Source organism: Urocitellus parryii, chromosome X, assembly GCF_045843805.1.
Source record: "Urocitellus parryii isolate mUroPar1 chromosome X, mUroPar1.hap1, whole genome shotgun sequence".
NCBI lineage: Eukaryota > Metazoa > Chordata > Mammalia > Rodentia > Sciuridae > Urocitellus > Urocitellus parryii.
In genome coordinates, this window is record NC_135547.1 from 98,034,501 (window position 1) to 98,058,549 (window position 24,049).

The 24,049-nt window shown below is 36.1% G+C and overlaps 1 protein-coding gene across 7 annotated transcripts in view; it reads right to left on the bottom strand.

Annotated features, from left to right (window-relative positions):
* Positions 1-24,049, bottom strand: part of Usp9x (ubiquitin specific peptidase 9 X-linked) — a 135,301-nt gene that overhangs the window by 17,653 nt on the left and 93,599 nt on the right. For all 7 annotated transcript variants that reach the window (XM_026387563.2, XM_026387561.2, XM_026387564.2 and 4 more), the window contains 12 exons: positions 23,346-23,476; positions 22,879-23,157; positions 20,997-21,122; positions 20,127-20,252; positions 18,585-18,751; positions 12,662-12,770; positions 12,321-12,467; positions 11,608-11,754; positions 10,685-10,907; positions 7,891-8,111; positions 4,412-4,602; positions 1,312-1,485 (listed from right to left, as the gene is read on the bottom strand). In XM_026387563.2, coding sequence (XP_026243348.1) covers positions 1,312-1,485; positions 4,412-4,602; positions 7,891-8,111; positions 10,685-10,907; positions 11,608-11,754; positions 12,321-12,467; positions 12,662-12,770; positions 18,585-18,751; positions 20,127-20,252; positions 20,997-21,122; positions 22,879-23,157; positions 23,346-23,476 — 2,041 coding nt within the window. The remainder of the gene's footprint in view (positions 1-1,311; positions 1,486-4,411; positions 4,603-7,890; positions 8,112-10,684; positions 10,908-11,607; positions 11,755-12,320; positions 12,468-12,661; positions 12,771-18,584; positions 18,752-20,126; positions 20,253-20,996; positions 21,123-22,878; positions 23,158-23,345; positions 23,477-24,049) is intronic.

Consider the following 24,049-nt stretch of genomic DNA (forward strand, 5'->3'; position numbering starts at 1 on the left):
TGCTATATAGTTTGTTGACCTGTTTTATTATGCAAAGTAAAGCCCTATAACAAACAGTCTTGGGATTCTCTATGTATGGTTTGGCACATAAAATAAAAAGACTAGTTCAGATATTGATCAGGCAGTAAGGATCTGACTTCATGAACATGATCTTTTACATTTTCATTTGGCAAAGAACACAAATCATTTCCAAGTAATTTGGTAAACTGTCCAAAACAAAGTGAGGACCGACTGAAAAGATGAGCAAAAAGTTGGCCATATTATCAATAATTAAAAACAAAAAATTAAGCTGAGGACAGTGGCACATGCCTGTAATCCCAGGGACTCAGGAGGCTCAGGCAGGAGTATTGCAAGTTTGAGGCCGGCCTCAGCAACTTAGAAAGACCTAGCCTACAAAAACAAGCAAAAAAGAAGGCTAGAGATGAGGATGTTGTTCAGTGGTACCCTTTGTTTAACTCCTAGTGTCATTTAAAAAAAAAAAAAAAAAGAGGTTAAAGTGATAATCTTATTGTTTTCCTAACGATGTAAACGGTCTTTCAAAGAAGGTCAAAAGTTGCCCAGGCTAAGTGAGTAAGTACATACACCAATTCAGAATGAATGGTAAAATTATAAAACCATAAAATTATTATTTATAAAGTATTCTTTACCCTCATGATTTCTCTGTTTAAAAACTAAGTGCCTCCAACAACCATATACAAACTCAACTCTTGGCTATATATATGATCAATTTGACTTACAATGAGGTTTTTCTTCGGAAACAGCATCTTGCTAGGTTACCAAACCATGTCTTGACCTTGTGATTGCTGGGACTATAGGGAGCCACCATCATGCCTCATTGCTATTGTTAATAGGTATCATTGATTAAACACTTTACTTCCTTCCGTCCATCTGGACTGGGGATGGAACCTGGGGTACTCTACCACACAGCTATATTTCCAGCCCATTTTGAGATAGGGTCTTGCTAAGTTGCCCGGGCTGGACTTGAATTTTCCATCTTCCTACTTTGGTCTCCACAGAAGCTGGAATTATAGGTATGATACCATGCCCGGCAACAGTTTCCACTTTTTAAGTAAAAAACTAAAACACACAACAAAGCACACAAACACAATTTGTTCTCTCATTCTTGCTGTACTGTATACAAACATTTTTAAGCAAAATGATAAATGATGTTATTTTACAAATGAGTAGTTCACTTTAATAGGGAATACTACTCCAAGTCCACCATCTTTTAGGTTTAATACAGCAAAAATTTTATTTCTGTTAGTATATAAATAATACTACTTACACTTCCAATCTGTAATTAGCACTTACCTATGTGGACAGCCTTGGCAAATCTTCTGATCAGCAAAGGACCCTCCTAAGACTTTACTTAGCATAGCTGGATGTCCTAAGGCTTTTAAAGCTTCATCTAAACTATCTACCAATGAATTAAAAAATTCTAAAGCATCATGTTGTTCACGCAGATTAACAGGCTCGCCCCAAAGCCTAAGAAATGAATGAAATAAAACATTTAACATATGACACAACAATATATACACTGTACATACATTGTATTTTTGAGGGGAAAAGAAAGCAATGTAACCACAAATGACAGCAGATGTACACTGAAATTTTCTTCCTCAACTACATGAGAAAAGAGGAAAGTGCTGGTGTGGCTGACAGATAGTATGGGTCCAAGAAAGTTGAGGTTGCTTCAGGTGATGTGACAAAACAAAGTATCACTTATGTATACCACAAAATGAGAACTGACATTGGTAAAGCCCAAGCACTGCTGGAAACTGTCAATGACATCCAATTTTGTATTTACGTAAATAAACTAATACACGGAGTATACGTATTTATTCTAAGCAAGAGCTATGCTGAATTATATTTTAGACACTTCAGAAGAACTGTCTTTTGAAAAATACTTCTATCACTTGTGAAAATAAATTTGTTGCATTATTTGAAAAACCAGTCCATTTTATTTGTTTTTGGAAATTTGAACTACACACGACTTGCTATACTTTGCAATGTGTACATAGTCTAGATGTCAACTTATTAATTATGAAAGAGAAAAGTTACCCTTTACAATGGAGAAATCTGTTAAGACACTGGGGGATCAAAGTCATTACCATCAATAATTAAACACATGGATAGCATATGCTTCCCAACTGGACAAACTGAGAAGCATAGAACATCATCGATGTAGTTTTCCTGCTTTCCTCCCCTAAAAGCTTGACCTGAATCTAACCATGAGGAAATAATCACACAAATCAAGACAGACATTCTATACGACAACTGGCCTGTGCTGAGCACGGTGGCACATGCCTGTAATTCCGGCTCAGAAGGCCGAGGCAGGAGGAGGATCACAAGTTCAAAGCCAGCCTCAGCAAGTGAGCAAGACACTGTTGCTAATTAAAATATAAAAATGGGTTGGGGATGTGGCTAAGTGCTCCTGGGTTCAATCCCTGGTTTTTTTTTTTTTTTTTTTTTTAAAAAAGGACAACTGGCCTGTACTCTCAAAAAATTTCAATGCCATAAAAGTCACAAATTTGGGAGCTGATTCTAGACTAAAAAAGAATAAGAAGGTGAATTAAATTCTTTTTTTAAATATTTTTTTTAGTTGTTGATGGACCTTAATATTTTATTTATTTATATGTGGTGCTGAGAATCGAACCCAGTGCCTCATACATACCAGGCAAACACTCTACCACTGAGCCACAACTCCAGCCCCTCTTTTTGATTCTTTCCTGTGTATTCCAGATTGGGATATAAAAAACCAAAAGCTTCAGTATAAAACCATTTTGAGGAAATTGGAATATGTACTGATATTATTAGAGACGTTTAACATTAAATTCATTGGGTATGAAGTGTCATGTTTTCAGATTACTATCAAATGGTTTACAAAAATAAACCAAAACCCCAAAACCAACTATACTGACGGAAAAACAAGCAAATATGGCAAAATGCTAGCAATTAGACAGATCTAGGTAAAGAACATAAAACAGTGATGACTTCCCCTTTTCTATACTTCTGAAAATTTTGAAACTAAAAAAATTGGGAGACACTCACAAACACACACACACACACACACACACACACACGGGAAGTTTAGTTCACATTTTCAGTAAATTAAATAGACTGGTACTGTTTCTAATAATGAAACAAATTGATTTTAACAAATAATGTCTGAAGTGTGGTAAATTGAAAAGTGCTAGTTTACATGAAGTGTGAGCTCCACTAGCTTTAGGGGGAAAAAGGTATTGTAAGAGAGAAAACTGAGTGATAAAATCCAAGCTATACACTTGAATCACTAGTACAGATAAAGGAGGGGCCTAGTTAGGGGAATAAAATGTGGTAGTGATGGTGAAGCCACTGTATATCAGGCAGGGGGTTCACAAGAAATCTAAATATCCTCATCTGTAAAAAGGGAGCCTCACTGCCATTCCACAAAATTAAAAACATCACTTGAATCTGCTCAAGTCTCCATCTTACATCTCTTACAGATGTCGGAGAATTAAGAAAATAGGAAACATTAAAATACCCTGGGGACCCCATCAACAAAATTCTGACTGGGAAAACTTGTAGTGTTAACTACCTGTTCCCCTCCATAAACAATTGTAAAAAAAAAAAAAAAAAAAAAAAAAAAGGCAGGGTGGGGGGGATTTTGCAACAATGACCAAAAGAAACTTAAGAGGCATTATTAACCATTTGTGGTATATGAACCTCATCCAGATCCTGATTATTAGGGCAGTACTAGGGATTATACCAAGGGGTGCAATCCTCTGTCCCAGCCTCCCAAATTACTGGAATTATAGGTGAGTGCCATTGGGCCTGGCTCTGGATCCCAATTTTAAAAAATACCAGTGAAAATAATTTATGAAATAAGTGGGTTAAGTTCAAATACTAATCACATTTGATATAAAGGATTAAAAAAAAAAGACATAGTAACAGTTCTATGGTTATATTTTAAAACAGATATTAGAGACACATTTGGGTGAAACTATCTGGGATTTACCTCCAAAACAATCTGGAAAGAAGTAGATTATAGAATACAGATTAAATAAGATTGGCTATGAGTGGACAACTGTTGAAGTTGGGTGATGAATACTAAGGTTTCATACTATTTATGTACATATCAGACATTTGCATAACAAAGTTAGACGTCTCAAAAACATTTATCTATTTTTGGTGCAAGAGATTTAACCCAGGGGCGCTTAACCACTAACCCACATCCACGGCCCTTTTTAATTCTGAGAGAGGAACTTGCTAAGGCATACATGACCAGGCCCGGCTTCAAAACATATATTATAGAAGTTTAATATTAATGTATTGAGTATGTTCATCAAGTTTTAAGAAATATCCCTACATATTTAAATATAACAAAAAGAAAACAAAAGATGATCCCTATTATTATTCATTCATAGTTTACCTGAACTGTTTCCAAAATCCTCTGGGCACATAGTATTGTAGTCGAGAAGCAGCTAAATGACCAAAGATGACCTGAAGGTGTCTTAGGACACCAATATTGTATTCTTTTCTATCTTCTGTTTTACTTAATGCTGGTTTGTCTTCAAATTGTTGAGGATAGCCAAAAACATCATCCCTGGGATCAACATTGCTCTAGAAACCAAAAAAATATCATTAATTAATAATAATTAATAATAGTTAATAATCTAAAATGTAAAAAATATGGTGAGACAAATGCCAGTTAGGGAACAAATGATTTGTAGTTTACTTATGTTTCTTATTTCCAAAGCACTTAAATTCCAATTTATAAATTATATTCATACAGCTATTGTAGGATTATGAGGTAACATATAGAAAGCGGAACTCTATAAACATCCTAACTCATACATATTAACAGTAGTAGTAGTACTCGTTAACAGTGTTGGGAAAACCAGATACATACAAAATAATGAAGTTGGATCCTTATCTAAAATTTTTTATGTCTAAAAACTAACTCAAATGCACCCAAGTCCTAAATGTAAGAGCTGAAACCCTAACTTTTAAAGACAACAAGGTAAAAGCTTCAAGATATTGGAGTTGGTAATGATTTCTTAGATACGACACCAAAAGGACAGGTGACAAAACAGACAAATTTGACCTCATGAAAAATAAAACCTTTTTTTTTTGGTAAATACATTGAAGGGGCAATTCATAGAATGGGAGAAAATATTTGCAAATCACTTATTTGATGAGGGATTTAATATCGAGTAGAGAATTCCTAAAACTTAACACATCACAATTTTAAAAATGGACAAAAAGTTTTAGAGAGGTATTTCTTCAAAAAAGATATGCAAATTGCCAATAAGAATGGGAAAAGAAACTTAAAATCACTAGTCATTAGGGAAATTCAAATTGAAACTGCCACAGGATACTACTCATGCTCAATTAGGATGACTACTATGATAGATAGGGTTGGCAAGGATGTGGGAAATGGGAACCCTCATGTACCAATGGTGTTAATGTAAAATGGTACATTTGGGGTAGAAAAACAAATTCCTAAAAAAAAAAAAAAAAAATTGAAAAGAGCTGGTGCACATAAATGAAATCAGCCATTCAGGGGGCTTAGGCAGTAGGCAGGAAGATCACAAGTTCAAGCCCAGCCCAGGCAACTTAGTAAAACCCTGTCTTTAAATTAAAATTTTAAATCGTTAAAAAATGAGGAAACAACCCAAGTATCCACACACAAATGGATAAGCAAAATGTGGTATGTACATACAATGTACTATTATTCAAATATTAAAAAGAGTAAGTTCTGGGGCTGGAGATGTGGCTCAGTGGTAGAGCTCTCGCCTAGCATGTGTGGGGCACTGGGTTCGATCTCCAGCATTACATAAATGTAAAATAAAGATATTGTGTCCACCTAAAACTAAAATGAAAAAGAAGTTCTATTACATTCTAACATGAATGAACCTTGAGGACATTATGCTAAATGAAGGAAGTCAAGCTATAAAATGGCAAATACTCTTTGATTCCACTTATATAAGGCACTTAGGAGTGGTATAATTCATAAAAACAGAATGGTGGATGTCAGCAATTGGGGGGACAGGGGAAAAAGAGATTGTTTAATGGGGACAGAATTTCAGTTTTGCAAGATAAAAATAAACGAGAGAAGAATGGTGGTGTACAACAATATAAATATATTGAATACTGAACTGTACACTTAAAAATGGTTAAAATGGTCAATTACGTGTATTTTACCACATTAAGAAATTTAGTTGTGGTATATGTAACATTAAGACAGAATTGTTGAGCATCATAATCTAATGACAGTAAGAATAGCTGTTTGACCTCTGATATACAAACAGATACTATCCAATCTCTGCCCAAGAGAAACTTACAGTCTAGGGAGGGAAACAAAAGTACAAATAGAATAAGCCCTTCCACCCCTGAAATCCTTATAGTGCAGCAGGGTGAAGACAGCATAAAGCAGAGGTACCACAGAAGCAAAGGCAGGACACCTGAAGTTGATTCATATTCCATGTGCCTTATCTACTATTTGCCAGTACAATTAGCTCTATCAACTTGTGTTTAACTCAGCATCCTGGGGATGTATGATGGGCCACAGAACTAGAATTTGAACTCAGACTCCCGCTCAGAGCAGTGACTTTTAACCAGATGAGTATAAACATCCCCTTGAAGTCTTTTCAAAAAGTAAAATTGCTCAGCCCCCATTCCTTGGGTCATCAGGTCCAGTGGGTCTGTGGAAGAGTTGAGGCAAGGGTTATGTTCTAGCAGCCCTGTAAGTGGTAAACTGTTTCTTCAGAACAAATCCAATTCTGGTGACTGAAGGGAAGGATTGAGGAATAAACCATTTTAAGACATTTACTACCACAAGAATACACTTTGGATTTTCTCTTCAGTTCTAACACTATAAACAAGAAAAGATAAAATAAAAACAAAGTAGCATAGGGTATGTACAAACATGACTACAATTTAGGCCTTGCCATATTCTCTTCTTCGAAAAGCCACATCATAGTTATGTCAAATCTGATCCACCCCTACAACCTAACATTGCTTTATTCTGCACTGGACATGCCAAAGGCAGTCTACACTTGCTCACAAGATCATGTAATACTATTTCAAGTGTAGAGGAGTTTATTCTTTAAGCAAGAAGAATTATGATCTGGGGGAAATGTAAGGACAACTAAAAGCTAGAACGTATAGTAAAAGTGGCAGATACTGTCCAACTTGTCATAAACCAATGGAGATATAATTGAAAATATGAAGTAGAAAAGTGAAAATATAATTCAAAGTATTATCAAAAGGAGATGGGTACATTGTTACTTTAGAGACATACTATATCAAGAAGAGTTCAACCAGGAGAGTCCATTTCTACTTTCAAACATACTTTTAACAGATTTGATGAAAGTATAATATAGTCGGCCCTCCATATCCAATGGTTCTGCATTTGTAGATTCACCAATCCCAGGTGGGAAATATTGGGAAAATAATTGGGTTGGTGCTGAACATGTACAGACATTTTTTCTTGTCTGAACAATACAGGATAGCAACTATTTACATGGAATTTACATTGTATTAGGTATTTAAATCTAGAGAGGGGGCTGGGGTTGTGGCTCAGTGATAGAGCACTTGTGTGAGGCACTGGGTTTGATCCTCAGCACCACATAAAAAATAAAAATAAAGGTATTGTGTCTTTGCAACTAAAAATTTAAAAAATCTAGAAATAAAAAGTGAAGTATATAGGAAAATATATATAAAGGTTATATGCAAATGCTATACCTTTTTATATAAGGAACTTGAACATCTGAGAATTGTGGTATCCTCAGGGCATCTGAACCAATCCCCTGTGGATACTGAGGGATGACTGCACTCTCTTGGAAGAGAGAATAGTATCTGATATCAGAACTTCATACACAGAAAACAGAAATAACTAAAATTTACCTCATTGTCCTGCTTCTCATCCCCAGACATATCATCATCTACATCACTACCTGTGCCTTCAATTGCAAGAATACCGTTCCTGATGGAAGGAATCATGTAGAGTTGCTGAATCACAGAATTCATGTAACAAGTGGCACCAGCATTTTTCAGCCCCACAAATCCTTTGGGTGGGCGGGGTCCAACAGGTGGCAGATATTCCCATTCAGTAAGTGCTTCACAAGCTGAAAGAAGGGAAGAGTCTTGTAGCATGAACATAACCATTCTGTACTTTCAAGCTCTATTAAGCTGATAAAGTAACAATAATGACAATTTCACCATCCCCACAGCTACCATAAGCAGTGAATGCTCTCACTTTGCATCCCCTCAATCTAACATAGAAGCACAGGCCATTGCAGATTCTTAACATTAATGTCCACAAACTCATGTTTTATCTGCTATTATTTATATGGCAGTCTTAAAAGTAATCATACAAGATGGCTCAATCCTAATCTGTGTGCTAACTTTGTTTTTATCTTTACTGTAACCATCATTATTAATTTTCTTATCATTTTATACACTTTTTAAAAAACATATATACTTTTTAGTTGTCAATGGACCTTTATTTTATTTATATGTGGTGCTGAGAATAGTGCCCCACACACGCTAGGCAAGCACTCTACCACTGAGTCACAACCCCAGCCCATTCTCTTTTCTTAAACATGCTTTCAATCTCACTGTGGCATGAAACATTATATAAATATATCAACACATGAGGCTTTGCTCAGTTTCAAATAATCCCAGAACCACCGAGGTTCAGTCTCAGTTTGGACACTTTTTTCCACCTTCAGGTGACCTTTTGTCCACTCCTACTAAGAGTAACATTTGCTTTGCCTATATCCACAGTGCTGTTTTGGAGAGTAAACCAGAAAATGGATTTAAAAATTCTGTAGGAATTGTCAATCACTAAATATATGTCCCCAACTCCCTCCACCTACCTAGCATAAACCTGAAAACAACACAATCATCATTTTCTAGGGAACCAGTTAAATAAGTTTAAGTATATTGAATTGAAAAGTATCTAAGCCAATACATGGAATTAGGTCAATACTTACATGTCAGATAGGGAACAATGACAGATATATTATTAAGGTATTAAGATATATTATTAAAAACAGAGTGAAGAAGACTGTATTTTATTTCCATTTGTGGTTAAAAAGTTGGGGGGAAAAAAAAAGGTTTTGGCAGGGCGCAGTGGTGCATACCCATAATTCCCGTGACTCAGGAGGCCGAGGCAGAAAGATCATAAGTTGGAGGCTAGCCTCAGCAACTTGGCGAGACCTGGTCTTAAAAACAAAAACATTTAAAAAGGACAGGATGCATAGCTCAGTATTAAAGGGCCCTTGGGTTCAATCACCAGTACCACACACAAAGATTTTATATGCTAAGCAACTCAGTGAGACCCTGTCTCAAAATATAAAAAAGGGCTGGAGATGTGGCTCATGGTTGAGTGCCCCTGGGTTTAAACCCTGGTATCCCCCATGCATTTATATGTAGATTCTGCATACAGAGAAGTGGGAAGACAGACATGAACTGATGATAATTATTATAGCTTTCAAAGAAGATTGGGGAAAATGGATGGGCAGAAACATACTTTTCACTGTATACTCAATCTTCAAGTACTTAAGTTCTCACCATGTAAATGCATTACTTAAAAATAAGCGCAAACTCCTTTCCGTTAAGTTAAAAGAAATAATGGCAACAAAAATCACCTCACTAGATTTGATAGCTAAAGGTCTATTCTTCTTAAAATTTGATATTTTCAGTTGTAGATGGACAAAATACCCTTATTTTATTTATTTTTATGTGGTGCTGAGCTACAACCTCAGCCCAGGTCTAATCTCTTAAGCAGTCTGTTTAACCAGAAACACTCAAGATGTTATTTAAAAACTTCCTTATATTCTGAAACATTAAAAACCATTTACTATAACCGGATATATATTTGTTTTTAATGGTATATAGGGATTGAATTCAAAAATATTTAACCCCCGCGCCACATCCCTAGCCCTTTTTAAATTTTTTACTTAGTTGCTTGCTTAGGGCCTCACTAAATTGCTGAAGCTGGCTTTGAACTCAATGATCCTCTAGACCCAGCCTGGAATTAAAAGCGTTTGCCAAGACACTGGAATTAAAAGCGTTTGCCACCATGCCCATCTATATTCTTAAGTGGTGTAGATGAACTGGTTTTCTTCTTAAAATGAAATTGCCTTGGATTTGTTTGTTTTTACAGTTATTTTATATATGCATTCAATCCCTTTGAGCTTCAGTTTCATATCTTAAGATCTAGAATCTGCAGCTACTGTCATAGGCTTAATGTGGGTTATCAAGTGAGAACATGTAAAATACACCAAAATAGTATCTTCTCACATTCTAATCTTCAAAACTCCATATTTTCTTTGATGGTCAACCTTGTTTTCATATGAATTCTCAGTGAGTACCTGAGAGGTTCTCTAACCCATGCAATTTAGTTGTAAGCTGTATTTACTTTGGCTGCTCTGGAATTGGGATTTTACTTCAGATTTAAAGGCTGAAACTTAATTTGTCAAATATTTATACTAGTTACAACAGTTAACAAACACTTGAAAACTTTTCTATCTCTGCTTGTAATGATCATAATTTTATATCCATTTGCTAAAAATGTCAAGCTAGCAACTGACAGAAACAACATGACAGATTTTTACTGAAAGAAACTTGGCAAATAAGAAATTGAAAAATTACGACTATTAATCATCACAACTTCATATTTTAAAATACTTACTAGTTATTGCTGTCCCAATGTAATACATTTCAGTTAAAGAATCTACTATCTGTTTGAGATTCCTCACACAGCCAACAGCTAATGCTACAAGTAACTCAAAACCAGCATTAATCGTAGCTGGTGAACTACAGACTGGGATAGCCTGCTCAGCTGGGAGCTCTCCATTTCTCATATATTGCAGGTAAACATTGGATGCAGGAAAGATGAAATCGTCAATCAGTTCCTAAAAGGAGTTGAAAAAATGATTACATATTAACAACAATATATTCAGGAAAAGAAAAAAAATGTCTCTTGTAACAAAACAATTTAAAAATTACTTATCAAAATTTAAGATCTTATTACAGCTCAGAAAACTTGGATTTTCTGATGAATGTCCAACTTAGAAAAATGAGTTAGTATAATTAAGAGACACATCCAATTTCTCATATTAAAACAAAGTATTAAAGAGAGAATAAACTGCATTACTTAACAAAATTAACATTAATGCTTACTCTAATCAGATGTCTATCAAAATAAACCGCTTTTTTTTTTTTAAAGAGAGAGTGAGAGAGGAGAGAGAGAGAGAGAATTTTTAATATTTATTTTGTAGTTCTCGGCGGACACAACATCTTTGTTGGTATGTGGTGCTGAGGATCGAACCCGGGTCGCACGCATGCCAGGCGAGCGAGCTACCGCTTGAGCCACATCCCCAGCCCATAAACCGCTTTTGAATAAAAATTACTAAAATGACACTTTGAGTTACCACATAAAAGAAAAACTAGAAATGATACATGACTCAGTCTTACAACAAAATGGAGGTTTGCCTCATTTAAATAGTCTGATGAAATGATTAATCCAGAGACATTGATGCTATTAGACAGATTTGATGGTGAAACATTTAGAAGGCTATGAAATCTAGTAAGGACCAAGAATGCTGAACTCACCTTAATGAGATTAGCACCTCCTTTTTCACAACCAATATGAAACTTTTTCTCAGGAGTTTGAAAGGCCAGTAACTCTTTTGTTACCCCAAGGTGGCCTTCCAAGATAGTCTCTTCAACACCCGTTTCACCTGTTCTTTTAACATCATCCTGCCAAATTAAAAAAAGAAAATAAAACAATAAATAAATGTCTAACTTTTAAAAGGGAGGCTAAGAGGGAAGGAAAAGCCAGTACAAGACAGAGCTGGAGGGACATAAGATAATTTCCAAAAATTGATCCACTGAAGCAAGTTTACAGAATTTCTTAGAAAGCAGGCTTTATAAACTATTAGAAAAACTGCTATTTTCAAGACTAAAACCATCAGAAACAAATTCTCACACAATTATGTCCAGGAGTTATGATCAAAGTGCTAGCCTATCAGACTCATTTTTTACAAGAACAATTTAAGAATGCTTTTTTTTTTTTTTTTAAAGCTAGCAATTTGTAAAAAGGCCCAAAATACTAAAATGGAAGGAGGTAAACACCAGCATTCAAAGTTTCTAGTAAGAAAGCATATTTTATACAACTAATGAAACGTTTGTTCTACAAGTCATAAATATGCACCAATCCGTTCGTTTGTTTGATTACTTTGGAGCTCTCCATTTAACCAAAATGCTCAAAACTATAAACCATCTCTTTTTAACAATGATATATAACAGTATTAACTGCAACTTACCCTAATTCTTTTAAGCCAATCAATTTCATTATTGAGAAGAACTTCAGCATTGGGTACATTAATATTACTGTTATAAGCATAATTAAGAAGATGCCTTAAGAGAGTGAAGTAGTCGCCTGAATGTTTAGCTCTCTCTCTGGCGGTACTCTGAAAATAAGAAGGTATGAAAATATGAATTTATATGCCCATGCTCAGAATCTACTTTTTAAAAGCTCAGTAAATTAGAGCAGATAACTAAAACAGGAAAATTTCTATTTAATAAAAGCTAAGACCATAAATCCCTGAATGTCCCTGGTGAAAGAGTAAATCACAAATGGTAAGCATATTAAAAAATGTCTCACCCCCAAAACGGTAAAGAGCAGAGTAATGAAGAAAAGTAGAGGCCTGTGTCCCATGCAACACCTGGTGCACATTAAAAAGAACTGCTCCTGTGCCACCTGACGAACAGTTCTGAAATAGAAATGTTTCACATTTAATACATTGCTCTTATTTAAAAAAAAAAAAATTCTAACACTGTTTCTGGTTGGGGGGGGTTTGAATTAACAGTAATGATAACAAGGTAATCTCCCACTTAAGCAGTCTTGGCAATAGTTAATAAACAAGCTGTATCCTCAGGAACGTAAGCTCAACCCCTGTGTCTTCTGACATCTGTCTCGGAACAAGCTGGAAATGGTCTTCTAGATACAAAATGTTCTAAAGTTAGCTTAATCCATGTTTTTGGCCTTCCAGAGAATTTTCATTTGGTTGTGCTTTAATACAACCACTTTGTGGGAATTCTGCTGCAATCACCCAAGGATACTACTACAGATGTTCCTTACATCATACTAGTAGTTTCAAGGGTATGGTCTCCAGATTAGCAACATCAGAATCATCTTGAAAATGCCTATTTTCAGATTCTATCCCAGAATTCCTGAATCAGAAATACTAGGGGTGGGGACTGAATTAGAACAAGACACATTCCATGCTTTTATCATCATGTCAAAAAGGATTCTACAGATGTCATGAATAACAAAAAGGAGGAAAGAAAAATACTAGGGGTGGTGAGGCCCAACAATGATTAAAACTATTTAGGTGGTTCTGATGAGTGCCAAAGATTGAGGACTAAGGTATTATGCAATATTTCCTCTATGATGATCTATGGTGAAAACATGGATCTTGTCTCAATCCTGGGAATTTTACATGTCCATTTTGAACCCAGGGCTGCTTCACCACTGAGCTATGTATCAGCCCTTCTTTATTTTGTTTTTATTTGTTTTTAGTTGTAGATAGACACAATACCTTCATTTATTTTTATGTGGTGCTGAGGATAGAACCCAGTGCCCCACGCATGCTAGGCAAGAGCTCTACCACTGAGCATTAACCTCAGCCCCAGCCCTTCTTTATTTTGAGACAGTCTAAATTGCTAAGGCTGGCCTTCAACTTGCAATCCTCCTGCCTCAGGCTCCCGAGCTGCTGAGATTACAGAAGTGCACCATCATCCTGAGCTTGGATCTTTTTTGAAAACAAGAAACAAAAACCAAAACTCTATTATATACTATACAGATTTCGCTAGAATAAACACTCCAAGAACCTGAAGCAATGTGTGGCATACAGTAGGTGTTCAAGAACCAGTTACCAAATGTACAAATACTATTTGTTTACGAAATGGTAGTCTGTCTCCATTAGAAAGTAAGGTCTTTTGGGGTGGGGGGGGCTTTGATTTGTTGATGCCAGAGTTCCACGCACCAAGACCAATGTCTGACATGTGGAAGAGGCCCACTGAGGACTTGCTGACTGAGTATGTGAGTATTTTGCAGTTATCACCAACTACATTTCTGTGGTAACTATGTTTTATCTTTGTGCTAGCTGCTGAGCTCAGAACTGACTTTTTATTTCAATTGTAAAGGACCTGACAGTATACATTTTGTGACTCACCTCCCTTCCTGGAATTTTTAGGTTTCTGAAAACTGCCCATGGGCCCATAAACCAGAGGGACTCAGAAGTTCCTAAAATTATTGTGGGTAGAATTTGGGAATAACCCAAGTGAAGTCAGGAGTACATAAATTTCTGGGAAGAAGGTCCATGGCTATGTCAGATTTTCAAAGGAGTGCATGTATGTTACACCCACTGCCTGGTTTAGTTTTAAACAAGTTAGGTATGTAGCCCAAACTGGGGTGGAATGGGCTGCCCATAAAGAGTTTGTGTGTCAATTCCTCAAAAGCCCCGGAGCACTGTCACACTTTTATACTGCTTGCCAAGAAACACATTTCTGCTTGATAAATCCTGTTGCTTCCATCTTCGCGATGTACCTGGAATCTGATAGTTTCTTTCCACTTTTATTAATGGAATAGTTTAGCTGCTTTTCCTAATACTCTAAAACCCACACCCAACCACAGAACACATCAGATTTCTCCACTCAAAACCCTCCAACAGATTGCCATCTCACAGTGATCATCAAAATCCTCAGGGTGACTATAAAATCCTTCCAGACTATGTATTTATCCCCTCTGGTCTCAGCCCCTGCTACTGCCCTCCTTTACCCTTCTACCCTTCAACATGAAAGGAATGTTCCTGCCTCAAAATATCTACCTCTATTGCTCCTTCTGCTTAAAACAATCCCTGGTTACCTACATGGATCATTACCTTACTCTTTCAGACTTTGGATTGAAGGGCAACCTCAGTGAAGACTTCTCTGACTTTGCTGGATAAAAATGAACCCCACTGACTCCTAAACTCCTTATTCCCCTTTCCGGCTTTATTTTTCACTGCATTATTTATTAGGCCTAACATACTATATGGTTTTCTCCATGTTTTCCGTTCTCTATATCCTTTGGCATATAAGCTCCAAGAAGGCTAAGAACATCTTCATTTTGCTTACTGAACTATTCCATAGTGTCTGCTACATAATAGGTACCAAAAAATGAGACTGAACACCATACTGAAATCAAACACTACTTAGATAGTAGCATCACAGGTCTTCTGTCAAAGTGACTCCCACTAATCTCTTTCACAGTGTGATCCTTTGCTCCTACCTATCAAAACTGGATCTCTAGTTCTACTCTGAAAGCACTATCCCAGGGGTGGCAATAGGAAGGGTAAAGCATTAGGCCCTGGAGGGGTTCAGAAAAGCTTATCACACCTAAATGAATTCCAATATTCCAACTTATTATCAGTGTTATGATGTGGAAGCAGACCTTTTAATAGGAATGGAAGTTTTGGAAACTGTCCTGGTCTAGGGATAAGGAAAAGTTACTGGAAAATGTGGCATTAAAATTGAACTTGTGAGTAAGGAGGAGAAGAGGAGAACAAATTGTGGAATGCTTAAAAAACAAACTTAATGTTTGGATTTGCTTAAAAGGCAATAGGAAGACATAAAAAGACTTTAAGCAGAAAAGAAACAATTGTATTTTATAGAGACCATTCTGCCTACAGTGTGCTCAACAGATTAAAGGGGTACAATAACAGCAGAAGGAGGAACAAGGACACTGCAGACATCCAGGCAGTGGGAGCTGGCTGTTTTGACAGAGGAAGAAGCAGTACAAGAATTAAATTAAAAGCAGAAGCAACATAACTGGAAATGAGGGGGAGAGAGGGGCAGCACAATGGCTATGTCTATCATCCTTTTAAATTTTTTCTGGCACCAGGGATTGAATCCAGGGGTGCTTAAACACTGAGACACAATCCCAGGTCAGTTTATTATTTATTTTGAGACAGGGCCTTACTAAGTTACTGAGGCTGGCTCTGAACCTGTGATCCTTCTACTTGAACCTCCTAAGCTGCTGGGATGACAAGCATGCGAATACACCTGGCCCATCCTCTAAATCCTAACTAAACATGAGCTCACATGCTAAATCCAGCATAAAACTCTCACTCCTGCTTCTTCCCAGGCAAAAGGTAACCTATTCCTTTTCCAATTCCCTAAGTACTTCATCTTTTATGGGGACTAAGACTGTTGTAATTGAAATGACTGACAAGGTCAAAACAAGAATCAAGCTTTTCTTATATGTTAAATTCTGACTTGTTTCTGCCAGAGTTTGATTCTGGGTATAATTATAATCTACCAGTAATATGTGAAACTCTACTATGTGCTGGGCAGTTAAAATTCAAAAGTCAAATAAGGAACTTTGAGACTCACATAGTTTTTTTGGTAGTACTAGAAATATAACTCAGGGCCTTAAACATGCTAAACAAGTGTTCTACCATTGAACTACATCCCCAGCTCATAAGAGAAATTTTCATAAATGGTTGAGGGCAGAAAACATGTTTAAACCAAGTTCCTTAAAATTATATATATAAGTTGTGATGGACCTTTATTTTACTTATTTGTATGTGGTGCTGAGAATCGAACCCAGTGCCTCACACATACTAGGCAAGCGCTCTTCCACTGAGCTACACCCCAGCCCAAGTTCCTTAATTCTTTTTTCATTAAAAATAAATTTTTTTTTTTTTTTAGTTGTTGATAGACTCTATTTATATGTGGTGCTGAGAATTGAACCCAATGCTTCACACATGCCAGGCAAGTGTGCTACCGCTGAGCCCTACCTAGCCCCAGCCCCAAGTTCCTTAATTCTTACTAGGCCAAATTCATGAAACACATTCCTTGTGAATTACAGTTGATGGGGTAGAGAGAGAAGATGGGAGGGGAGGGGGGATAGTAGAGGATAGGAAAGGCAACAGAATACAACAGACACTAGTATGGCAGTATGTAAAAACGTGGATGTGTAACCGATGTGATTCTGCAATCTGCATACGGGGTAAAAATGGGAGTTCATAACCCACTTCAATCAAATGTATGAAATATGATATGTTAAGAGCTATGTAATGTATTGAACTAATAATTTAAAAAATTCTTAATAAAAAGTTTAAAAAAAAATAGAATAAGAAATCTGCTATCTCCAGGACTGACTTCAAGTCTCCTCCCGCCTCTCCTCCCCAACTAATATCTACCACTGAGCTATGTCCCCAGGGATTGAATTTTTATTTTGAGACAGGCTCTCCCTGTGTTGCTGAGGCAGGCCTCGAACTTGTGATCCTCTTGCCTCATTTCTTACTGTAGGTGCCCGCCACCATACCTAGCTTCAAAACACTTCTTAAACATTCCTACTTGAGAACCTACTACACATCAATTTTAAGCACCCTTGAGAGTAGGCAAGTTGAACACACCCTATTACATACATCATGTACATTTTTTAAGCTTTATTTATCCATCACTAGATTTCATTTCAGCAAATTGCTTATTTTGACTTTATACTAACATTTCTACAACTAATTTTGTCATTACTGAATGGCACGTATGTAAGACAGATTAATCACATATTAACAGTGACACTAAAGTTTAAAAACTTAACCTTATATATGAAGGTCAGGATCAGACTGACGGAAATGGATGGAAACCAACATTTTCTACAAATCTGATGGACTTGCACAAAAGAGTGCAAATTGAAATTATTATCACTGACTAAATGCTTTTTGAAAGGAAAGGCTTTATAATTGATCTTTATTCTAGTGTAAAATGCCAAAATTCGTTCAGTAACCTTGTCTCATAAATTTTATATCATATTAACTTTAACTAAAGAAAATCTGGCAAGGGAAGGGAGGAGGAATGGGAATAGGAAAGAAATAGAATGAATGGGACATTATTATCATATGTGCACATATGATTACATAATCATTTTAATCCTATATCATGATTAGAAGAACGAGAATATGTCAAAATACATTCTACATCATGTATAACTAATTAGGAAAAAAAGTATATGAAAACTTAAAAAAAAAGAAAGAAAACTTGGCATCTAAGAATCTAAGATAGGAGGACAATATCCTAGTTAAATCTTACAGTTCAGATTTTCAAAGATGGGCTAATCCATATTTCTTAGTTGACCCTAAGTAGAAAAAAATTAGTACTTTGAGAATTAATGTTGGCTTTTCTTTGCCGTTTTTTTTTTGGGGGGGGGTACTAGGGATTGAACCCAGAAGTGCTTTATCCCCATCCCTTTTTGAGACAGGTACAAGTTGCTAAGTTGCTAAGGCTGGCTTTGAACTTACGATCCTTCTGCCCCAGCTTCCCAAGTCACTGGGATTACAAGGCATGTGCACCTAATGCTGGCATTTGCAGAGACAAAAAAAATCAAATGAATTCAGGTTAGGTAAAACATTATTACATAAAATTTTCCTCAACACATGCTACAGAGATTATCTGATTTAAGAGATACATTATGCCAGCATAAATCAATTTATTTCTGCTTACAAAATAAAATCAATTTTTATAAAATTAAAGACACTTACTTGCTGTGACAGTGCAAAAGCAAGTCAATAATGAATGTCTGCCAAGCCTTTTCTTTACTGAGAGCATCTAAGGCTGTTGGAATCAAGGCAAAACATAATGTCATCACTTCCAGTGCTTCACAGCAAACCTGTTCATCTTCCAAGTCCAGCTCATTGCCTGCATTGGTCTGTAAATTAATTGGGAACAAATTATCTAGAGATGCATTTCAGAAAAATCTCATGTGATTCTAAGACTCCAAAGTAAATGCTTACAACTTATCTACTTGCTTCAACAACACAGCCTTAGTCTCCTGCAACTCTTCAGGCTCTTTTGAAATAGAAAGAATTATAATGGAAAACAAAGTCTAATTCCAGTATTTTTCTGTCTAAAAAAGGGCTGAAGGAGCATATTGAGCATGACATGTACTTCTTTGTCCTTAAGGCTCCTTCTAAGTTACATACTTTTATACCCAAAACCATGCTTTTCTAAAGAACCACTCTAGTATAGTACTTTTGACTAGTTCATCTAATTTTCCTATTGTTCCATTTCATTCAAAATCACTTGTCTTGAACAATTATTCAGGAAGATTTTGAAAGCAACCTAAAATATGCTTGTGAATTTATTCATTAAAAATAATAACTATAGTACATGACTGCAACAGAATAGGCATTCAGTAACTTACGGAATGAAGACCCAGGACTTTAAATAGACAGATACTATTGGACACGAATAAAGTAATGAAAATTGAGGGTTATATTTGCTATAAAATACAAGTTCTACTGAGCCATAAAAGTACGTATAACTCAACCTCTCCTTCTAAATATGTAGCAGTACCTACCTATAGGACTAGGTACATATGACAGAAAACCAAAGAGCCAAGCATAACTTCTGTTGTGTAAATAATTTAATACAAGGTCAGATATGATACCTAACTGGTTGATATTTTTCCTACTTTTTTGACTGCTTTAAGAGACTCAGACAAAAACACTTTAATGCCATGATACCATAAGATAATTAACTAAACCACAATTCACATAGTATTAAAGGGTGATGAAAGAGTAACAGAATGGGAGAATGCAATTCTTTTTTTTTTTTAAAGAGAGAGTGAAGAGAGAGAGAGAGAGAGAGAGAGAGAGAGAGAGAGAATTTTTTTTAATATTTATTTTTTAGTTCTCGGCGGACACAACATCTTTGTTGGTATGTGGTGCTGAGGATCGAACCCGGGCCGCACGCATGCCAGGCGAGCGCGCTACCGCTGAGCCACATCTCCAGCCCGGGAGAATGCAATTCAATGATATGATTTTATCCGATCCCCCAAAGTAGTTTAAAAAAAAGGGGGGGGGGACACCAATTTTATTTAAAAAGCAGATTTAGGGCAGGATTCTTAAGTATTTTCAAAGCAAGATTTTTATTAAATTCTCAACTATAGATACCAGTTGATTTTCAGTCATTAACATGCAAGCAGGTAGAATTTTTAAATATAGCAAACTTAATAAAAATTTAGCCACATACACAATTAGCAACATTTACTAAAAAGAATATATTTCTGTCACAATTCTTACCTTTTCATAAATTTTAGTGATTTCTTCATTTGGGCTAAACACTAGTTGTAATGCCCCACATCCTGATGCCCAGATGATTTTTTGTATAGCTCTAATGACACAAATATCAGGCATGTATCTTGACGCCTGCAAGATAATGAGTAATTAAAACTATTGATAGAAATAGGAATTAGTGAGTAGTAGTATCACTGTCTTTAGGTTTTCAAGTTTCCTTCATCCTTTATTTATTTAGCTTAAACAAAAGTATGCTCTACAAATTAGTACCAGAAACCACGCTGTTTTTATCAGGGTCTTAAAATGACAACCATTCTACTCTGTTGCTTACCCAAGAGACTTGAAACTATCTACACAAACACATGCACAGAATATTAAATAGCAGCTTTCTTAATAGTCAAAACAGTCCAAGTATATGGATAAACAAAATGTGAAATATCCACAATGGGATACTATTCAGCAACAAAAAGAAATAACTACTGATCCATATAACATACATAATTCTCAAAGTCAATAGTCTGACTTTCACATATATATTACATACATATGCATGTGAAAAAAGACACAGAAGAAGACATGCTATATGATTCAGTGTTAGAAAATTGAAACTCTTCTTATAAGGACAAAAAGATCAGGGACTACCTGGGATGAGAGTTGGAGGAAAGAATGGACTGTAGAGGGGCAGAAAAGACTAAAAGAAATATTTTGTGTCTTGAGTCTTCATGTACAATGCCCTAGATTTGATCCCAGTGCAATAAATAAACTTTTGGGTAGTGGTTTCACATGTGTGTACTTGTCAAAATTCACCAAACTGTATACTTTCTGTTATCTGTAAACCAAGATATAAAAAACTCATATAATCCTTACAATACTAACCTCATCAGATATCTGCTGAGCAAGACGAACTGAAACATTTCTAAGCATGCACTCAGATGATGGGTTAGGAATGCTCTGAAGGGCACTTTGTAGCACCACTGCTTGATCATGAGTAACCTGGTTGACCTGGAAAAACATTATTTAAGTAATTCGTACATAAGCAGACCCAATCATTTGCACTTCATTCATCAACATCCAAGATGACCACCTCTGCACAAATATAGAGCCTATAGTGACTTAGACAAAGCACTTGATGCTGCCAACAAGGTGTGGGTTCCCTCTCTTGCACTTTGAAGTGCTATGCACCTCTCTGCCAACTCCATGTTACATTAATCCACCTTGTGTCTCAATATCTGGGTTCAGTGTAACTTGCAGAGGATAAAAATGATAAACTGAATAGACTAGGTTCAACTTTAGGGACTCAGTAAAATATTACACATCTTTAATATACATGCCCCTAGGCAGACCCTGCTTGCATTTTCCCCTATCCATCAAATTCCACTTTGTAAAGGAGAAAAGGAATGGAAAGGGGTGGGGGGACTAACTTATGAAAGATATCAGTGTCATTCCTTCACAGAATAACCAAATTTTGCAGTCTACAAAAACAGATAATATTTAACAACACAATTCTAACTGCCTTTGAGTGGTAACTTCCCTTGTATGTACTATAAATATTTCTATGTCATCATTTAAAATATTTCTGTATTACTAATTTTATATATTTTACATATTTTACTTCCTATAGACTATGACCTTCTTGAGATTGGAGGCTATCATGTACTAATGGCACATTCTCTGAAAAGGTTAAAAGCAGTTTTTATTTTTGGACTTCATTAAACATCCACATTAGGAATTATGACAAGAATCTGATCTTATATCAAAACAAGAAGTTGTCTTTTAGTGCTTCCCCAAAATCCCAACAAAACAGACCCACAACAACAAAAACAAAATAATATAAAACATAGATCATTTTATTTTATATTGAAAATTTCTAACACATATGAAAGCAGAGAATAATTTAATAAACTGCCACATATTCATTACCCTGCTTCAACTCTTATGAATAATGGACCAAATTGTTGTTGTTATTATTATTCCTCCTAATTTCCAATCTCAGTATTGTTTTCAGTCAAATTTAATATAATAGCATTTACAAGTATTTCAGCCACTATTACAGAAATATGGGGGGGGGGGCTCTTCCTTTTAAATGAAACCATAATATTATCATACCTAAGACATAATTATCTTATCAACATTCCAATCTTCCCTAATTAAGACATAATTTCTAAAGAATAAAATCTCATTGCTGAAACTTTTATATTCTGTCAGTACCTTTGTAAAATTATCACTTACAATGTATATAATACAACTAAAAGTTTAGTTTGACCTCTCATAAGTAGGTGTCAAATTCTGGCATATTTGGAGAACTTTAGTACTATGGATCAAGGATGCCACCAAGGAAAAGGCAGTCAGATAAAAAGCTCAGAAGTGGAGGTTAAGCTGATCAAAGTGGGAAGGGAAGCTGACAATAGGCTAAATTAATTACACCTGATCTTCACACGTCTGGCAAGTACAAGTTACTAAGAGACTCACAAGGGGTTTTTCTTAAATTTAAAATAATTTAAAGTCAAGCAGGATGTAAGCAGCAAGGGGAGGAACTGCCTTCTCAAATCAGTAGTATACTCAGTGAAACATTATTTACACTTTTAACACAAGTATACTCTAATAGAAGAAGCTTCTAAAACAGGTACCCAACTGGAAAAAAAAATTGCAACATTTTGAATCAACCCCAAACTCTACTCAAAAGTTGCTGAGAAGTTTTATCTTAAGAATTACTATCATAAACTATTACAAAAAGAATATTTTTTAAAGTCTGTATTACCGATGTCATGGGATTCACGCCTTCTACACCTGGCTGACAAGCTTCTGCCACTGCCCGAACATGGCCATAGCCAATAGCAGTTAGCAACAGTTTGGCTATTTTAAGAGCATTGAGGTAGGCACCCCTTCGAGTTTCCATATCTGCATTTGGTAGGAAGTTATTTCTGGTTAGCATACTCAGGACGAGGGGTAGGCCACCACTTTTCAAGAAGTGAAACTGAAAATCAGAGGAATCATCAGCCAGAGGCGCACCAGCAGGCATTAACAAGGCATAGACCACCTAAAAAAAAAAAAGAGGGGTGGGGGAGACACTGTATTAAAAGATTCAATAACTTCAATTTCTATCATCATTGCTAAGAAATACTTGACCAATTCAAAAATATCTCACCCATGTTCTTCATATTAACAAAAGATCAAATTTAAAGAACATGAATGGAATAAATTCAAAAGGGGGAGGGGGGAACCAACCTCTGTTAGGTATAGCACTTGTGAGGCTGAAGGACCAAAGAAAAGCGAGTCGAGAGATGGACTAAGGCTGCTCTCTCCAAGTTTGGCGTGGTCTAAACAAATAGCTCTTAATTTTTCTATTGTTGTACTATCTGTAAGAAAGAGAAGACACGGTCTGAAACAAAACATAATTCATGTCGTCTTCATAATATTTCAGTTGCCACAGGCTCTTTTAAACTAGATTGATTTAATAACACACACACACACACACCCGCCACCCCAACCAGGGCCCTTTATTCAGGCATCTTAAACACAAAGGGAGCAGTAGAGGCTTCTAGTGAACATGCCCTCGTAAGCCAATGAAGACTGGGGGGGGAAAAAAAAAATACTCCAAAAGAAGTGGTTCTGAGCCAGCACAGTGGCACATGCCTATAATCTCAGTGGCTCCTGGGTTAAAAAAACAAAACAAAGAACAAAAAAATTATAAACTCTTTCCTCCAAATTCTCCGTGTGTGTCCTCATGACACCACTAGCAACTTGGAAAGGCCCTGTCTCAAAATAAAAAATAAAAAGGGGGGGGGGTGGGGCTGGGGTTGAGGCTCAGTGGTAGAGCATTTGCCTCACATGTTTGAGGCACTGGGTTCAATTCTCAGCACCACATATAAATAAATGAATAAAATAAAGATCCATTGACAATTAAAAAGATATATTTTTTTAAAGGGGCG